The sequence below is a fragment of the Pantherophis guttatus genome, chromosome 1, assembly GCF_059756535.1.
Source record: "Pantherophis guttatus breed Tessera chromosome 1, ASM5975653v1, whole genome shotgun sequence".
NCBI classification, from domain to species: Eukaryota; Metazoa; Chordata; class Lepidosauria; order Squamata; family Colubridae; genus Pantherophis; species Pantherophis guttatus.
The window spans coordinates 108,102,976-108,123,449 of record NC_142063.1 but is presented as its reverse complement, the minus strand read 5'-3'; the positions used below and the strand labels follow the sequence as shown (position 1 = coordinate 108,123,449).

The 20,474-nt window shown below is 36.3% G+C and overlaps 1 protein-coding gene across 5 annotated transcripts in view; it reads right to left on the bottom strand.

Moving 5' to 3' along the window:
• Nucleotides 1-402: 402 nt before the first annotated feature.
• The window catches only part of SLC25A22 (solute carrier family 25 member 22), a 67,959-nt gene continuing 47,887 nt past the window's right edge, over nucleotides 403-20,474 (bottom strand). For all 5 annotated transcript variants that reach the window (XM_034416812.3, XM_034416816.3, XM_034416814.3 and 2 more), the window contains 5 exons: nucleotides 15,624-15,742; nucleotides 11,648-11,822; nucleotides 10,938-11,092; nucleotides 8,483-8,558; nucleotides 403-4,832 (listed from right to left, as the gene is read on the bottom strand). In XM_034416812.3, the coding sequence (XP_034272703.1) occupies nucleotides 4,679-4,832; nucleotides 8,483-8,558; nucleotides 10,938-11,092; nucleotides 11,648-11,822; nucleotides 15,624-15,742 (679 nt within the window). In that variant the 3' untranslated portion in view covers nucleotides 403-4,678. The remainder of the gene's footprint in view (nucleotides 4,833-8,482; nucleotides 8,559-10,937; nucleotides 11,093-11,647; nucleotides 11,823-15,623; nucleotides 15,743-20,474) is intronic.

Here is a 20,474-nt window from a genome sequence, read left to right as displayed (position 1 = left end):
GTAGTGGGTTTCAATTTAGTTTGCTACCGGTTCGCTAGTGCGCAGAAGCGTCTGAGTGGGTGGGTGGAGCCTCCCACCACCGCCGCTACCGGTTTGCCTGATCCAGGGCAAACCGGTAGCAACCACCACTGAACCAACATCAATAACCAAGAATTATTTAAAGTACAGAAACTATCCATATGTAAGATATTTTCTTCTGTTGGTGTTACTCAATAAAAGTTCACTGATTTCTGTGAATCAGAATCATGCCTAATTAAATGAATCTGCTAATGATTTATTTTTCCCAAGTTCTACAGTTATATTGTCATCATTAATTACAAACCATTGTAATTTTCACAGAATCCAATTGCTTTTAAAAATCCAGAGGACAAAGTGCATATGAGAAGAAAACCTGACACAAAAGGGTTTTGATTGTATTTATTAATTTGCTTTGTTTATAAGATGGTTTTATCTGTATTTAAATGCTGCTTAATAATATTTTGTGGCAAAAAGTAATTCTTGATAGATGGAAAGTGTAGAATCAAATTTTACTATTTTGTTATCTTCAGCATTAAACTTTCCTAATGCAAAAGATTTCAGTAGAAGCTCACAGAGTAAAGAATGTATGTTCATTTTAGCTTACATAATAATTTACAGGAGAGTCTATCTCTAGTTTTAGTTTAAAATATTTTGAAGTACTAACAAAATGAATTCCCTTAAATGAGTATCTGGGTGGTAACATTCATGAAATAGGCTTTATTCAGAAGAAGGATACAAAAGTCACTCTGTGATGCCCTTTCCCTGTTAATGTCCCCCACTATATTCCCCCATAGAACCAGGCTTAAACTGAGATTTGTTAAGATATTAATAATGGCAGTTAATGTCAGATTTGCATTCAGAGAAGAGATTTGAAGTTAGAGGATTGTAACAAAAGGGGACATTTTTCCTGGAGGAAAATTATTGCAGCCTTCAAATCTCTTCTGGGCACCCACCCACCCCATCAGCTTTTTAAATTATGTTTAATCCACAATACCCATTTTAATTAAATAGCATTATATTTTTAGAACTTGAGAAGGGATCAGCAAATAGCCGATATTTGCTATTATCATGTTTAATCATGATACTATTATTTAATCAACCAGAGTCCTTTCTGAGCTCTTGTGCACAAGACCTAGAATACTTAATCTGTATTTAGTAAATGAAACGTACTCCTGAAAATTTGTTGCTTCTCAGTTAGCACGCAGTGGCTAAGACATGTTACCTGTTAACCTGCTTGTACCCTGTGAGTACAGACAAAAATGGGGTCAGAGACAATTTAAAAAATGACAACAACTAACCAGCACATGATTAGACCTCGGATTGAGCTTTATATTGATGTTACACTGGTGGGGAACAATATAAAATGTGATATCATTTATTAGCTAACAAGTTTATGTAGACCAGAATGTTATATGCATTTTATGTTGTACGCATTGTCTTCCATAGTATGTCCAAAGTAAAAGCAGAAAAAGTTCAAAATGACATCCACATGATTCTATTAAAAACCCAACACCATTAACTTCTATTCCACCTCAGTTTAATATACATCAGTTCTCAACTTCCCTTCCTAATGATCATCACCATCCAAACTCTAGATGGATATTGCTAGAGGCAGGACCTTCACAGTTTTCTTCTAAGGCAGTCCCCAGACCTACTGTACCAAGTGGGCCATTTTTAGATGCTCACCTCCAGCACATCTTCTTCCAAACATGCAATTAAGAGAGTTTTTACTTGCCAACAAGTTCCTGTGCTTTCATGCAAAGATTGAAATACAGACTGATAAAGAAAAGCAATGGGAAGCTCACTGTATAAAAATAAGGAGCAGTTCACCTAGCAGTTCAATCACATACTTAAAAACAATACAAGCAATTCATTGTCAGTTCAATCTTTTTGCTTTATCAAGATTATCCTAAATATAACTGTGTTACATGGAATGTGCAAAAGTCACCATAGGCTGCAAGAGGCCTGTCAAAGCTCTTGCACCTTAAGTAGAAAAACTCAAATCTGTTAAAACAAGACGAAAAACTTCTACAACTTAAAATATGCTTGAAGTCACATTGTGAGGGTTTCTTTTTAAAGTGAGCACTTGCAAGTAAACCTTTGGAAATCAAGAAACCTAAGAGACTGTCAATATCGCAGTGATTCACAATTTCCCTACAAGAAAAGAACCCAGCTAACTATGGCTCCACAGAGCCACAAGCCCCTGACAAGCATTCAGACAAACATTAATTACACACCAATTAGATTGTCTCTGCAGCATAAGCATGCCTTTAAAATATTAGCATTAGGTGTTACATTGCTAGATAATATGAAGGCCTGTGAAATAGTGACACCTTATTTTACTGTATCTGGAGCATGGTAAAGTTTTCCTTGCCCCAAAATACTGCTTTTTCTCCTTTTCCAGCAGTATTGCTGACCCACAATCAGCAGGAAATCTGCCTGATACAGCATGCAGCTGCAATCTAGTGGCAATTTTATTAATCTGGACATAGTTGAGGTATAAATAATTTTCTTTATCCATGCTTTCACCCAAGCAAAAGTTTACTTGAAATTAAAATAGAATCTCAGACCATTAATCTTGTAGACACTATTGTAGAGGACATTAAACATTTGGTTCTTTTTTTTAAAAAATGACAGTCATATTTTTAAAGTCTTCATCTAACTAAATGTTAATTAAAATAAGGATCTAAACTTTACTTATTAAAGTGCATCAACTAATCCTAATTTTGTGCTTCCTAAAAACCCACAATTTTGCTTAATTTGTTTCAAAAATATCAAAATATATCGTTGCAGTGAATTCAAATATTATGTGCCATTATATTTCTTGGTTTAACAATGAAATCTTAAGGCGTTCTTTTTTTTGAAGTGATGTCAGATTAGCTGGGTGAAAGAAATGTTGCAAAAGAAGTTTTAAATCATGATTAAATGCTTATAAAAGGATTTCAAGAAAAATCTGTGTCTCATGAAACAAATTATTAAATATAGCTTCTATTCTAAACCAGTCTTACCTGCCCCACAGTTATTTTGACCATCTCCAACCCTACAACTAATTTTCCAAAACAGACATGGTTTTACATTAAATTTGAAAGAGCAAGTAGAAAAATTAATGACACATTAAAAAAAAATCCTTATCATTCAAAAGATCTCATAAGGAACGTGAACATAGTAAACATTCAGATTTGGAATCCAAGAACATTTCTGAATAGAGAAGACAACTATGTATAAAAATTGTTTTTATAGGGAATGAAGATACTAGCAACTAAAGCAATCTACAGAGACAAGAAGTCTAAAATGCAAGCAAAACATGCCAAACATTGGATCTTCTGTCCCCTAAAAGTGTTGTAATTTTTGAAGATAAATCTTTTTAAAAAAATTTATCTCCCAATGTTTGATATTCAAAAAGGATATTCAAAGAAAAGCAGCTGACTGAACTAACCAAAGCCAAGAACAAAAAAAGAAAGAAACAGCCAATAACGGAATGGCTTTTTCCACTGAAACAGCAAATGTAAGGGAAAAACAACAGAAAACCAGCTTAAAATGAGAACATATATGCATGGTTGACTTTTATGAAAATAATAAATACACAAACTTCCCCTTTAAAATAAAAACTGGCATCTCAAAAATGCAATTTGTTGTTCAGGGGAAAAAATGATAATCTGCTGGTATATAGGTTAAACTTCTTTGACTTTGGTGTGTCTAAAGAAACATACAAGGTTTTCCTCCCTCATGCTCTGTTCCCCAGCTTTTTTATAGCACTGACCAGCCACAAGAGAGTTCAGTTGCCTTTGGTCTTGCTATGATCCCAAACAAAAATAAGGGCGCAATAAACACATTCTATACACTGATTAAAAGACAGAGACATGTGAAACCAGGATGGGGTGAAAAGTAGCATGGAGAGCAGCATCTCAGGCTGAAACAGAGGAGTATTTATGTTATTAGACTAGAGTTTTATCCAGCATATTCTTTTTTTAAAAAAATTCAAAGTAATTTGGTTTCCCCCAACTGTCATGGCTCACATTCATGACCCTGGACATTTCCAAAAGTTGAGGTTTCAGAGGGCAAATGCACAGTTGTCCTGAGTACATTTTCCCACATGGGCCTATTATGGTGATCTTTTCATAAAATCAAAACATTAAGATGCAGCTTTCCCTTTGCCCTCTCTTAATATTCAAAAGTTCATTAAGTCCAGCTAATTTGGAGAAGGGATGTTTAGGAGACTCATCTAAAAACAAATATTTTGATCTCAGTAATTGCCTGGGTCAAACTGACCTCCCTTTTATTGGGTACCAATTGATTCTTTTCTCCAGAGACCTAACCCCAAGAATAGAGGCATGGAAACACGTCCTGTTCTTTTGCTCCTTCTTGAGTTGTTGGCAATTCCAGAAAAGGGGAGAGGGGGCTCATCTTCCACTAGACAAGAGGAACAGCAGGCCAGTCAGACAGTCTGTGTTAAGCAGTGTCTTTAAAATTGATAATTAAAAAACAGATATGACTATTTAGGTATCCCTCCTCAGGGCCATGTTGATATGAGGAAAAATAACTTTAGAGACAACATTCATTCCCACTATTACTGCTTGAAACCCTTTGTGCCGTTGCTCTGACATCACAATGACAAAAATACTATGATGAATTCCAATTGGATGAGAAGAAGGGTGAGAGGTTAATCCCGATGCCGTGGAAACATGTCGAGGATGAATTCAGCAATGCCGATGAAATAGACAACTTGTGCAATACCAAAGAGTGGGGCAATGACCAAGGCTCTGCAATATGCCCCCTTAAAAAAGGCCAAGGGACCCTCATTACGCCAGATTTTCCTAGAAAAAGACACAGAGAAAAGAGATGAAATCACCATTGGCTTCAAATATCATGTTAAACTATGATTGGTTTTAATAACAGTTTGTTGAATACATTGCATTAATCCACAAAACATAGTTTACAACCACACTGTCTGGAGTTGGAAAACATGCCAAGCAGGGGTGAAATGTAAAATGTGTTACTACTGGTTCTGTGGGCGTGCCTTGGTGGGGTGTGTGTGTAATGTGACTGGGTGGGCGTGGCCAACTTTTTTTTTTTTTAACTTTTCAAAGGATTTTTTCTAATGCTTTGAAAAGCCTCTGGCAATCAGGCAACTCAGCTGGGATCGTCAGAGACTTGTCAAAGCATTTTTTTTATCACCTCTTCGGCCAAGAGGTTGCAGAAAAAAATGCTTTGAAAAGCCTCTGAGGGGGGCTTCCGTTTTGGCATCACGGCGATGCAGTCAGGGAAATAGCGGGCTCTCATGAGCCCCGCAAAAACCCCAACTGACGAACCACCGACAGGTCTGCAGACTGAACCTGTCCTGTAGGGACAGGGGAAAGAGAGGGACACCTTGAGTGGCCGAGAGGAACAGGCAAGTTCCTTGGAGGCGGGAGGAAATCCTCTGAGTCGGCGGGGGGGGGTGTGTGCCATAAAGCTGGGACAAACTGGGACAAGAAATGCGCAGGAGGAAGGAAAAAAGAGCGACGTGCTCTGAAGCCGGGTGAGTGACACCAACCCAGGTGAGAAATAACCATAGAGCATTGATGTTTACTAATAAGATCCCCAGCCTTAAACAGCGGCTGAAGATCTGTGGGGCTTGAAGATTGTGTAAAGTAATGAAAGGAGATAAAGACCCTTTAAGAAATCTACTTTAGTACTGATTGATTGGAATGAACTGACTACTAACAAATTAAAATTAGATATTTGAATTTCTTTTTTTAAATTGTAGCAGACCTGATCCTTGGAAAAAGAGAAAAGTGATAATTAAGGACTTGGCACCTTTAAAAGCCAGACAAAGCGATCAAACGGATAGTTACATAGTTGCTTCAAAATGGTGATTGTATCCGTGACTAAGCAAAAGTGTGGATTGTAGAAATTTGCCCTCTGCATGAAAAAGAACCATTTTGACTTGCTATTTATTTTGGATTACTTTGAAAATAACTATGGACTTTTGGATTTTGGAGATTCCTATTCTGTCTACAGATGGACTCACAAAGAAAGAAGAAATACAATGGAACTAATAAAATTGAAATTAATTGGCGTAGCAACAAAAGAACTGACACAGGAATAAAAGTGGGGAAACTGATGGACTTTACAGGAAACAGATTCTACAATGGAATTAAAATGATATACAGAGGTTTAAGCATGGAAGTACTGACTACAAATTGAAATACTTATGGACAGATAGGGAAATGAAGAAATAAAATAGATAAAATTAAAAGGCAATGCTTAAATGTTTAAATGTTAAAATGCTTAAAAGTTTAAATGAGCTTTAAATAAAAACAGGAGGTGCCTGTGTGGTAATAAAGATAGAAAACAAAAGAAAATAATTAAAATAGAAGTTTGAAGTTAAGGTGGTTAAAAGTGATATTTTTATAAAAGTATAATTTGATGTAACATGTTTTAATTTTAAATTGCTAACAAAGTTGAGAAGGAGAATTATGATTAATTGTTAATGATTATGGATGGTACAATAAGGTACACAGATTGAAGTAACAATTGAGATTGAATGTAACATATGTTGGAAATGATTAATATTAAGAAACAGATGGGGAAACACCCTGGAAGAGTATACTTGGAAATAGTTGATTCATAGACAAATATATTGAAATATATTGAAAAGGAAATACTTAAAATAAGATATGCTGGTTATTAGCTAAACAAAAGGTGGAGATGTGGAGGAAAATATGCTGGAAATCAGCTAAAATAAAAGATGCTGGAAATCAGCCAAACAATTGATGGGAGTACGGAGGAATATATGCTGGATATCAGCCAAAATAAAGCATGCTGGAAATCAGCCAAAACGCTGGAAAATGCTGGAAATCAGCCAAACAATAGTTGGAGTTATGGAGGAGAATATGTTGAAATTCAGCCAAAATAAGTTATGCTGGAAATCAACCAAACAATAGGAGGAGTAATGGAGGAGAATACACTGGAGAACAGTTATTAATAAAGGGTGAAAAAGAAAATGTTAGACGACAATTGAAATGAAATGAAAAACTTTGAGATGTCTGTGTAAAAGTTTAAGATTTAAAGATTGGATGAAATGGGTGTAGATACTAAGAAGAACAGAAAGAATTTTGATTAATAAATTGAAATAAAAACTGAGTTGTATATATTTGGAAATTAAGATCTGTGGTGATAAAATGGTAAGGTAAATATATAGATTAAGAGGTTAAATTATTTTTTTTAAAAAAAAATTCTGTATTTTATTGTTGAAAAGGAGCAATGGAGAAAAATTTAGAAAGAGCTGTATTGAATTTCGATTTATAATTGAATATAAAAATGAGTTAAGTCTATTTGGGAATTAAGATTTATGGTGATATAATAGAAAGGCTTAAATTAAGATGTTAGAATTTATGTTAAAATATTTGTTTTTATCTGTAAAATTAGCATACTTATCAATGACCGGATTAAGATTTCGTTCTTGAAAGATATTTTTTATGTTTATGTTTGGAAAAAATAAAAAAATATTTAATAAAAAAAAAAAAAAGAAAAGCCTTTGAGGATCCCAGCTGAGCCACACGATCATCAGAGGCTTTTTTTTTTAACTTTTAAAAGCATTTTTTAGTCGGAAGAGGTTGTAGAAAAAATGCTTTTAAAAGTAAAAAAAAAAAAAAACCCTCTGATGATCGTGCGACTCAGCTGAGCATGGTTGGTGGGGGGGCCCGCAGGAATTTTTGCTACCGGTTCTCCGAACCACCCGCTGCCATCGCTACCGGATTGGGTGATCTGGTCCGAACCGGGAGCATTTCACCCCTGATGCCAAGCCAGTATCAGATCAACCACTTTACATGTCAGGTTTACACGCCTCCTCTGGGAAGGGGCCCAGAGGAGAAAGTACCACTCTTGAACATGAGCCCACCTAGGTTTCAGGTCTGGCACCAGCCATGAAATAGGGTGGGGGGTGGGGATAACAATTGCAAACCAGGAGGTCTTGAAAGCTTTCAGAAGCTCTGCTCTGGACATAATCTGATGTAAACCCCTTCAAGATGGGCTTTAGAGAGCTGCTGGATTTGTTGCTGTTGTACTGGTCTCCATGCTTGTAGCAAGAATTCTGCCAGAATTCTATTGCTGAGTTAGCCATTCAGTCTCTGTGGTTGCTAGTTCTTGGGGTTTAGCTTCTTGTGAGTGACACAGATTATGGGGTGGTTAAGGATCACCATGGTAACCATGGACCTGATCCAAGTCACTGAGGTCTCAACAGACAACAAGGATAACACCCTAAATCTGGACCTGTTGTATCTTGGATCTTATCTTGGACCAGTTGTAATGTGGAGGATATCACCATAGAGGTGTTTTTTTTTTACCATAGTTGGATCATTCTATGATTGCTTGCTGAAGCAGTAGCAAGTTTTATGCCAACCACTCTCAAGATACTATCCTTCCATTGCTAATCCTCTGTTAACTACTCATTAACAACATCCTTCAGACAGAGATAATTTACCTGGCACAGTCTATTATCCCTGAATATGTGTCCTCATTGACTCCTCTCTGCAAGGACTGAAGTCTTGTCTTGATTACTGCAGAAATATATAGTAGTAGAGTTTGTTATAATCAGTGCCTTCATTTGTGTCAAGTTATTTTTGCAAGTTTTTCAATTGTTACAGATACTTCTATTCAATCAATCAATCAAAGCTGTACTGGAAAAGATCTTATCAATTCTCACTCCAAGAACATATTAATATTTAATCTTGATTTAGAACATTGTTCTTAGAACTAATCTAAGTGGGGATCATTTCAGAAGGGACCCCCCTTACTTCTCTGTAAAGTAAAAATAAAAGAAGGGGTAAGAGCTTTCAGACCCTGACACTCAGAGGTTTTCAATGGAAAGAGATGTTGACAGCTTTTTGTTCGAAATTGTTTATGAACCACAATAAAATACATGGGAAAAATCCCATTGTCATACAAATGAAACTAAGGTTAGAGTTAGGTTTACTTGGAGTAATGGATGAGAAGTATTAATAGGGAATATTCTTAGCAGTTTTCTAAGAAAAGAGCTGGTGACAACCTTTTGTTCACAGTTATTTGTGGACCACAGTAAAATGCATAGGAAAATCCCATTGCCAATCAAAATAAATCTAGGTTAGGGTTAGAATTAGGTTTAGGGTTAGTGTTTGGTCTGCTGGGAGACATGGCTAACAATTAATGTTAGGGATACATTCTTAGATGTTTTCTAAGGAAAGCAATGTTGATAGCTTTTCATTCTAAGTCATTTTTGGATCACAGTAAAATACATAGGAAAATCCCATTAGCAAGGAAAATGAATCTAAGGTTAATTCTTCTTGGAGTAATGCCCAAAAGTAATGATAGGGATAGATTCTTAGAGGTTTCCTAAAGAAACAACATTGACCAAGTTTCTCTCTGATTTGATTCTGAACCACAGTAAAATATATGGGAAAATTCCACTACCAATGAAACTACGGTTAGGGTTAAGGTTAGGTCTACTTGGAGTCATGACAAAAAATAATAATGCTAGGGATAGTTTCCTAGAGGTTTTCTAAAGAAAGTTGATAGCTTTTTGTTAGGAGTTGTTTGTAGACTACAGTAAATTACATGGGAAAATCCCATTGCCAAGGAAAATGAATCTAGGGTGAGGATTAGGTCTCATGGCAAAAAATTAATACTAGGGAGGGATTCTTAGGGGTTTTCTAAGGAAAGCGATGTTGATAGCTGTTCCTTTGGAGTAGTTTGTGGACCACACTAAAATATATGGGAAAATCCCATTGCCAATGAAAATGAATCTCAGGTTAGGGTTAGGGTTAGGTCTACTTGAAGTCATGGCTGAAAAGTATTGTTAGGGAAATTGTACTGTATATTCTTAGTGGTTTTCTAAGAAAAGTGATGGTGACAGCTTTTTGTTGAAATTTGTTTGTGAACTACAGTAAAATATATGGGAATATCAATTGCCAATGAAAATGAATCTACGGTTAAGGTTAGAGTTAAGGTTATGTCTACTTGGAATCATGCCCAAAACCTAAGTAGCCAATAGATTCTTAGCAGTTTTCTAAGATCAAAGACTGCGAGAGCTTTTCATTCAGTGTTGTTTGTGGATTACAAACATTTGAGTAACATACACTCAAAAATCTCTTTGCTAATCAAAATGAAAATAGGGTTAGGGTTCAGGTTAGGTCTACATGGAGTCATGGCTGAATAGTATTGTTAAGAATATATTCTTAGAGATTTTCTAAGGGAAGAGATGTGACAATTTTTCCTTTGGAATAGTTTGTGGACCCCACCAAAATATATGGGAAGATTGCATTTCCAGTGAAAATGAATCTAGGGTTAGGGATAGGGTTAGATCTAAACCAATAGTGTTAGTATTCCTAGTTGGTACATCTTTTCTGAGTTTCACCAAAGACTAACCATTTATAATCTAAATTTTGTTCAGTAAACTGTGTCTGAATGGATGATTCATGAGAAGTATAGACTTCAACATGTGTAAACCAACTCCTTGAAAAATCTCTGATGCTTCAGAGGAAGACATGTGGAGCCTTCAGATGGTTTGGAGTTAACCCTTCATTCCACATGGATTGCCTTAGCTGGTTATTTGCTTTTCTTGGGAATAGCAGCAGAGAATAAATTATCCCAATAATCTTGTCCACATTAGCAAATGAACATCAGAATTCTGCTGTGCTAATATATGGACAGTGTTAACACAGCAGAATTCTGATATTCATTTGCCAATAAGGACAAGGTTTTTCCAAATTTGCCTTTGATGTGTGGAGCTAATTTTAATTTAAAATATTCCAAACACTTAGGACTTATTTTAATTACAGTTTTTAAATGTCTGTTTTACTGTTTTTGTTTTGTTTTGGTTATTTTCCTCAACATCCATAGCCAGCAATGTTGATGGATCTTCCTGCCCCCACACCCCCAATGAATGCTATAAAAGTACTTACCATCACAAGGATTGACAGCTACGGCTGCTGTGCTGCCTGCTGCGCATCCAGACAGGAAGGAGACATAGAATGGAGCCTTGACATCAGGGCTCTTCTGACCCAATTTATTTAGGTTGGCGAACAGTGGAAAATAAACAATGGAAAATGGGACGTCCCTACAAAAAGAGAGGCACACAATGAGTGGGATTTTTGAAAAGCTGTTTCTTTCTGTCCCATAATAGCACTAGTTGGCCACACACATGTTCATTATAACTATCTGATGTATACATTGAGAAAGTAATTCTGTTTCGTACTTTATATTTGCATTTAGCTCCATAAAGCTACCTCACAGAGCATCCCTGGCAAGTTTTTGGCCTTCCTGACTGAATGAACGCTCAAGCGAAGGTAATGGTGCTCATTTGGACCCCCCCCTTTCCAGCCAAGCCCCTTCTTCTCTCCTATAATATCTTCTTGCTTCCAATTTACATGCAAAGAAATCTTCTGAGACTAGCCAAATCAGCAGCAAGCAGTAGTGATTCTTAACATAATTTTAGAAATACCTCAGAAATAATAAATAGAACACTTCTGACAGAAACACATGATTTCTTCTGAATGGGAATAGAGCCAAGTGGCTGTGCTCAAAGGCAGGAATTTCCATACATTAGGACCTTTTGCCTAAACACACACATGCCACTGAAATGGTGGTGTGTACGTCTGGAGAAAATGCCAACCTGAGCAACGTGGCTCCAAGTCCTTTATACAGTCCTGCAATGCCTTTGCTCCGAAGCAAATCTCTTGTGATTTGCATCGCTGTCATTCGCGTCTCTACCACCGACTCTGCAGCTCCAGTGCCAGTGGATGACGGGCTGAGCTGAGCTTGTCCTATCATGGACTTCTTCTGAGCAGCTGTAGAGGAACCAAAACAGCAAAACCACTTAGTTTCTTCCATTTTAGTCTGAGGATGCAGCACAAGTGGAAACCACAACAGATGGGTAAGCTGTTAAAAAGGTATTCTTCTCTGACTTCAGAATAAATGAAGCACAAGACACAAGAATTTTGCTTGTTCTTATTCAAAGATTACTTTGATACATATGCCAAGGGTATGCTCATTTGTAATTTTTTATTGGTTAGCTATTACCATTATGTTGAACCAGGTTCCTGGAAGACCAATATAATATGTATTGATATACTATATTTGAAAGATCTAGAATTCTTCTACCCTGTTTTCCCCCAAATAAGACATCCCCTGATAAGCCCAATCGAGCTTTTGAGCGCATGGCAATAAGGCCAAGCACTTATTTCAGGGTTCAAAAAAATATAAGACAGGGTCTTATTTTCGGGGAAAGACAGTATCTATGAAAAAAATTGCTACTGTATATCAAGCTTGGACTGATGTGAAAGAATATCTATTCCTGAGACTTTATATGTTGGTTTAATAAAACTGTCAACACTCAGCCTTTGAATTAGCTGGATAATATTATTGTATAGTTAGTCCTCAATTTACAACCACAGATGTGGCCAGAATTTCTGTTAAATGTCGGATCCAGTTTTATGACAATCATGCGATCATTAAACATATCCAGCTTCCCCAATGGGTATTTTTTTTACTGGAAATAGACAAAAAATATATATCAGAAATCATGATCATGACTACAGGATGCTACATCTGATCCTGAATATGAGCCGGTTGCCAAGTACATGAATTACAATCAAGTGACCATGTGGGTGTGAGACAGTCGTAACTACAATTACATCTCATAAATCATTTTTTCCAAAGATATCATAACTTTGAATCATTGTTAAACAAATGGTTGTTAAGTCGAGGACTACGGTACCTGTATAAGGTCTAGGTTTAATTCATTATTTAAAAATTGGATCATGCGGTTGAAATGAAAGTTATATAATTTCAGCAGCCTGATACATTGTTTTCTTCGTTATTCAACTTCCCCTCCTATAGTTAGAATTAGATACCACGTAAGTGTAGGTGTAGGTTTTTGTTTTTAGTGTTACTTCACATTTCTTGTAATTTTTTCTTTTTTCTTTTCCTTTTCAGGCAGTTACCTTTTTTTTCTTTCCTTAGGTAGTTTAGAATTGCTTCCCCGTTTTTTTCACTACATAGTTGTTTGTACAGTTTATAATTCATATTTAGTCTTTGTATATATTTTACATAATAACATATAATAGTCCTGCATTCCAGTGGTGGGTTTCAACATTTTTTACTACCGGTTCTGTGGGTGTGGCTTGGTGGGCATGGCTTGGTGGGTGTGGCAGGGAAAGGATACTGTAAAATCCCCATTTCCTCCCTATCATCTGGGACTCGAGAAGCAGAGAATAGATGGGGGCAGGGCCAGTCAGAATTTTTACTACCGGTTCTCTGAACTACTCAAAATTTCCACTACCGGTTCTCCAGAACTGGTCAGAATCTGCTGAACCAACCTCTGCTGCATTCATTAATAATATAGTTATAATCGTTACAGTTAAGATGCTATTTAGGTTATACACAATATTATACTAGCAACTAGGGTTTTTTTATAAAATAAATGTTAATGTTTTTGAAGTGTATTAAAAACATATTTAAAAATAATAAATTAAGACTTCTGGGAAAGAAACCATAAACTGAAAATGATACCACAAAAAGTGGAGCCAACAACCACAGTGGAATGAAGAGGTGGACATCTCTTTGATAATTCCTCTCAGGATAAAGAGAGGATTTGAGCTTGACCACAAGTGCTCCACACAGTTGCTTCTCACAAGGAGACTGCAAGACAGCGGTCTCTGGCAGATTTAGAACTCTGGGAGGTCAGGAAATAGACACCTTGCACAAACTATAGTCAGTGCCTTTAAAAGGGCACTGGGTTCATATAATTCCTTTTCTAATCACTTCTGAAATTTGTTTCTTAACTGCTTCAGGAAAAGCAGATGTTTTTTAGGAAGCTTTGTATTGACAAGCTTTGTGATCTTGCCAGACCAAAAAATCACCTTTAATCTCAAATCTTAATCTTGTAAAAGTTTTATTTTTCCCTCTCTGAATTTCTGCTGTTATCAGCTAAGGGCACAAATCAGGGGCAGACATTTTAATTTATGTTTAAAATCTACACCCTCTGCTTTTTCCCATTAACTACTCTCTTTGTAATCTTTCTATTTTTTGCCACAGAGTAGGCTACATGAAGTCTTACCAAAGCTAGTGTATAGAGTTAAAATAGCTTCTGAGCAAACAAGATACATATATCAACCTTTGTGCTACAGTGGCAATTTTCTGCAAATAAGAATAAGAATAATAAGAATAAGAATCTGCATTAGCTTATTTGAACTGAAAAATGCAGAGACAGGGACAAAGAGGCAAATAAAAGTATAAAGAGATAATATAGCTCATTCACAGCAGTCTAGCTTGATAATGTCTATACTAGACTGAGGCTTTAGGAAATAAATGAACAGTGTGGCTGACTCAGCTCCAACAATAGCAGTCATTTATCATTCAACTCTATGTCCCACACTAACATCACTCCAGAAGGAGGTGGAAGTGGCTCCCACAAGCACTATGAACTGTTGGCTTGGGGACCCGCACCCCAACACTTCCACCTTCAAATGAAAGGTGTCCATTTGAAGATGAACCATTCCTGAATCAGTAAAATTAATATTTAATATAATAAGTGAAGTGTGTCCCACCATTTCAGAGCACACATATTCATCCTTTTCCTGCTCTGCACAGATTGAGTACTGGATTTTGTTTTGAAGTAGATCAGTCCACAAAAAAAAGTGTGTGTATGTCTCTGTGTGGGTGCGTGGGCGTGTGTAGAAGAATTAGAAGAGTGGCACATAAAACTTGCGTAAGGCAAAACTAGGGCTTTGGAAGGCAACTGTACAAGTGGGGAAAAGAGAACAAGTTGAATAAAAACATCAAGTGACTAATTCTCTTTCTTGCATGAGTTCTCCAGTTTACTAATTTACTACCACAAGAAAGCTATTATTTTTCCTTTCCTTACTCCACTATTTAAATACTTATAAGATCCAGTTTCATTAAAAAAGAGTCCTATATATGAGGTAAATCACCCATGTCTGGACAAAAAGAGAAAAGACTTCTCCATAAACAAAGGGTAAATAAACTGATGTTATCATAGCTCTAATTTGTCAGACTCCAAATGTATTCCTAAACTTTATTATTGAATTCAGCTATTAAAAATGGGGCTATTTAAGAAACCTTTTGACTCTTAATATAATCATCCATTTCGTATATTTACTGCTATTAGTTAGCTGTTTCTATCTTTGGTTTAATTTTTTTAATCTTTTAGGGATTATTTATGCAGATGTGTAATTGTACCATGGATGTTTTAATAACATTGTGATTGTAACCTGCTGAGTCTTTTATCAATTGCAATGGGTGAAAAAAAAGAGTAACAATAACTCAATCTGCCCAATCTGGCATCCTGTCATTGTTTTATAGAGGACATCCTGTTATCTCCATGACTCCTGCCCATTTTCAGGACATGGTGGAAATTTTAGTCTAAATCTATGCCTAAGATGGATGGTTTGGGAAAACTGCATCTTTCTCTTTGTAAAATCTTAAATTAGGATAGCTTGCCTCAAGTCCCACTATCCATGAAGTAGCTCACTCTTAGCTTTCTCTCCTTATTAGGAATCATTGGATGCATTTTCTATTATTACATGAGCACTGTAAGGAAAGTAGAGAGAGAGAGAGAGATAAGGTACCAATTCGGCCTGCATCTTGTAGCTGGATTTTGAGCATCTCCATGGGTGTAGTGACAATCACCTGGCAGGTCCCTGCCCCACAACCAGCCAGCATCTCTTTCGGCAGCGTCAACTTGCCCCTGGCAAAAAGACAGGGAGAAAGAAACAAACACACAAGAAAATCAACTAAGCAATCCAACCACTCAGCATAATCTGATTTCAAGCAGCAGCAGCAGCAACAACAACAACAACAAACCAGACAAGTTTTGTTCTTTCAGTCAAATGCCCAGTTTTTACTGCTAATGAATCAAATGACAAACAAACTGTAAGGGAATGAGAGTCGTCAAACCTGTCCAGTTTGGTCTTCTTGATCATGAATGCAATGGCATATAAAATCTGAAGACTACTAGCTAAATAGCACAGCACTGCAGCACAATTTTGAAAGACCAAAGGTTTTTTTAAATGAACAAAGACAGCACTCAGAAAAATGAAATATATACTGTCCTTGCTTTTATTCAAAGACCATTTCTATGTTATTATTTTAAAACAAGAACTACAGCCAGATTTATCCAAACACACTCTTTGGCAAAACACTGAAGACACAAACAAATAAACCACAAACATTGGAGGCAAGGAAAAAAAATTCCAGGGAAATTAGTTATGTTAATCTGTAAAGCTAGATGTCTCTCTAAGAGGTTGACAAGAATCCTGTTTTGGAAATAAAGCCACTGCAGTGCTAGGCAGTAAATTTCTCTCTTACAGTATTTTGGCTCTGCAGAAGTGTAATGCAAATCATAATACTACCTACAGCTGTCATCACCTGATGACATTAGAAGGTCATAATGTAATAGGAGACTGTAGCCACAGGAGTATCATCACCATGAGAGCAAAGGAGGATAACAGGAAAGGAATTTGGTCTTCTTGGTCAGGCAACACTTTGAGAAAGAAGTAACCTTCAAGGAGGACAATATAAGGGGGATGAAGGAGAAAAGCAACTGCATCATGGGTCGTCCCTTTAACCCTGAGGCATATTGGCTTTAGTTTTAGCCCTTTCCATCAAACTACAATCTACTGTTGTAGAAGTTTGTAATCTCAAAGGGTGCCTATAAAATTTGCCACCATATTGTATGGTTTTCATGGGAGAAAAGAAAAATAATTAAATACTTGAGGATTAAGTGAATTAAATATTAAACTTTTTGTTTTCCACTACTGGCTACAAACAAATAGGAAGGTTCAGATACTTTTTATAACTTAGTGTAATATAAGTGATCAAATCTGAAACTCTTAGCCTGTAATACTAGGCAAAAGCAGAGCAGTTCACAGTGTTGGGAATAGAACAGGCTGAAATCCCATCACACTCAAGTCATCAAGAGGTTATCTTCAAAGCCAGAATTAAAAGAATATGCTACTTGATTAAAAAAACAAAGCCCTCCCATACTCATGCCTCCTAGTAGAATTCAGAGACTTTCTGTTTTCTTCTTTTCAACGTAACATTTAACTTCATGACCAGAAACAGTTTATGATGTTTATATGGATTTTTTTGAAGGGACTTTTGACAAGGCATCCATGACCAATGACCAGCCTAATCAGAAAGAATGATATGAAACAATGTTTCCGCATTTTAATATGTACTCATTCTTTTGCATTTTTAATATATCTTCTTACTGTACATGGTGGAAAATATGAGAGGAGATTGTTAAATCACTTTAGTTACACTGAATAAAGAGTATCAGGAAAACATAGTTTAGATAAGCTTAGCATAAATCACACAGAGATCCAGTGTGGAACCCTCTTTCTGAGTGCACAGGCTGGGCTATTTTTGGCACTAAGGTTAATTTGTCACTTCTCAGAGAATTCAGAGCAACCAAAGATCTTGGCTACCAGCCACTAGCTAGAGCTGGAAATGAGGTGGTACATTGCCCAGTTATGTCTTCAAAGCCAACACCACATAGCTGAAGCTTAGCATCTGTGATCCATCAAAATCTTCCCTCTGTGGGAAGCCTGGAGTAGCATAACATTCATCCCCTTACCTAGAGGGACTGCCACTGCTTCAAGTTTCCTCTCCGGCTCAGAAAAATAGCTTCAGGCAACCACAAGCAGCCAGTTCCTCAGTCTGCATGATTGCTGCTTAGGTGCGGAGTTCTCTCATCTGAGGAGATTATAGTTGTAAGGCCACAGCAGAGATGATCAAATCACTAAATATAGATTTCTCCTTTGAGAATATAGGAAGGAATTTTCACTGCACCCAAGTCACATTGGTACAAAAAGAAAACAGAGTTGGCAACATCCTTTTTAAACCATTAAAGCAATCAATTCCCTCCTTGAATAGAATCCGTCAGGGAATCAATTCTTTAAGGGATTAATTTTCTGTATTAGTTTTTTCTCACAAAATAACTCTTAACTCCTTCATAGGTTTAGATTTTCTTTTGAATATCTGTTGAAAATTATTTCTACGTACTCAAAAACTGAGAAGTGGGCACTAGCTACTTTAAAAATACTTTTACTCATTTTATGATGAGCTACAATATTTTAAAAATTGAAGTTAGTTTGTCACTTGCCTCCAAAACTTTTCCCCACATTTTTCACTGAAACGTGACTGAAATAATCTTAGTTTCTGGATCAGGATGTGCAGAAACTAGGTCATAGCCTGCTTGTGATATCTATTTTTAGTAAAATGTTGAGCTTCTCCTGTTTGGTGGAAGGCTACTTTGGAAAAACTCTCCCGATATGTTGGGAAAGCAATTCCCACCATTTCTAATTAGCTAGGCTGAAGTCATTCTGGAAGCTGCAGTCTGATGGATGCTACTTTGAAAAATACTGCTCTAAAGAATGCTGGATAAGTAAAAGTTATCTAATTTTTTACATTATAATCATTAATTTTATCACCACAATCATTATTTATTATCCACTTTTCCACTACAGGTACTCAAAAATGCATCATTCATTAACCAGAAATCCCTTAAATAAGCCTTTACAATTTAACAGTCTTAAGTAAGTAAACTGAAGACCAATGGTAGACCCTTAAAAAAAGATCATACCATATTTAGCAAAACAAAAAACCACCCCATGAACATAATTACAGCTGTACTTAAAACAAATTAAATATTCAGTATTAATTGAAACAATTGAATTGAAACAATTTCCCAAGAATAATATAAAATTAGAAAAAAATTCTCTCTCGTAACTAAAATTAGCATATATATTCTAGGCTTTTAAAGTGATAAAGAAAAGGTTGGAGTTGATCTTCAGAATTTCCCCCATTCCATTCGGCTATCACCCTTTCTGTATTTTACCTAGTAAAATGGATTTTGAATATGGGGGTGGGGTGGTAGTGGCTACAGTTAGGTTTTTGAAAACATGGGTACTTCAGCAGAATGGTTGTTACAACGTGGCTAGCCAATCAAAGAACATCTCTTTACCAAAAAGTGAACTGATGAAGATACTTCCTAGATACTATGCCATAGAGAAACTAGGCGTTGTAAGTACAAGTTCTCTCTCATTTTTGTTTGTTAAGCAAAACAATATCACTTACAAGAAACATAAAAAGGAGGTATCAATTTCCCTGCTGATTAGGATAGGGTGCATAAAGAAACAGTTAATGCAACCATGCTTAATAGATAGGAAGGGAAAAAACAAAGCTCAGCAAATATACTGTATTTGGTCAACCCTAAACAGCAATGTGAAGGTCAAGATAAAAAGAATAAGATTATATTGCACCACAGGAAGGAGTCAATATTAATGAAGATAAAGTTCCTTTGGAAAAAGTAATACAGATAGTTCTCGTTTAGTGACCATAACTGGACCGGAAACTTGGTCATTAAGTGAAGTGGTTGTTAACTGAAACAACAACTGTTCTTTCAATCTTACTTCAGCTTTCCTTTGCTTTACAGACCTTCAAAGGTCACAAGTGCAAGGCTTGGTCGTAAACTTTTTGATCACTGTCGTAATAGCAAACAGTCACTAAATGAGGCAGTCACTAAACAAAGATTATACTCAGAACACTTTTTAAGTGTTTGAAAACATTTGGCAATTTCTGAGTCACAGTACCCAATGGGACCAAATGATAGTGTACATATGCTCCAAAACCGCCTGTAGAAATTATGCAGTGCAATGCTAGATACTATTTTCAGACCCTTGCAAGTACATATTTTTCTGACGACAAAGTCCTATAAATATTTGTTTAGATGCAAATTTCACAGTGCTTGAGAGGATTTGTGCCTTTCAGAGGCCTTGACTATTCTTCTTTGCCCTCATGAAGTCCACCATCATTTGGTATAAAATACAACTAACATCTTGAACTGGGTCATATCTGTTAGAGAGATTGGAGATACACAGCATGTTTTATTGAAGGCTGCCATGGGAACTGTAGTTAAACAATAATCGAACAACTCCTTCCAACATCTTATTATAGGCTAATTTTACTATTAGCATATGGTAATATGGTTGACAGTGGAACCAATTATTCAGAGAAGTGCTTCCCTTTTACTAAGGATATTTAGGCAGATACTGTGGATGGCTTAATAGAGATTTCCAAGAGATTCTAAAAGGAAAAAAACATAACCTATACAATGAAATTATCTACAGAAGGACATGGTTAAGTCTCAGTTTACTGGGCTTACTTTATCCCCAATGGTAACTGAATGTTCCCACTTAGGATGGCCCCTGACTTGTTACACTTTTAATCAGATCTTTTAGGACATTTTTACGCTTCTTGTGGTTATTTATCATGCATGGTTGTTTGTAAGTCACAGTGCTTGGGAAACAGACAAAATGAAAGTGGGGATATAGTTAAAAATAATTAATAGGGTAATAATTCTCATAGCAACAATCAGCAAGTTCAAAAATTAATACAGCACATACATTACAGTGCAC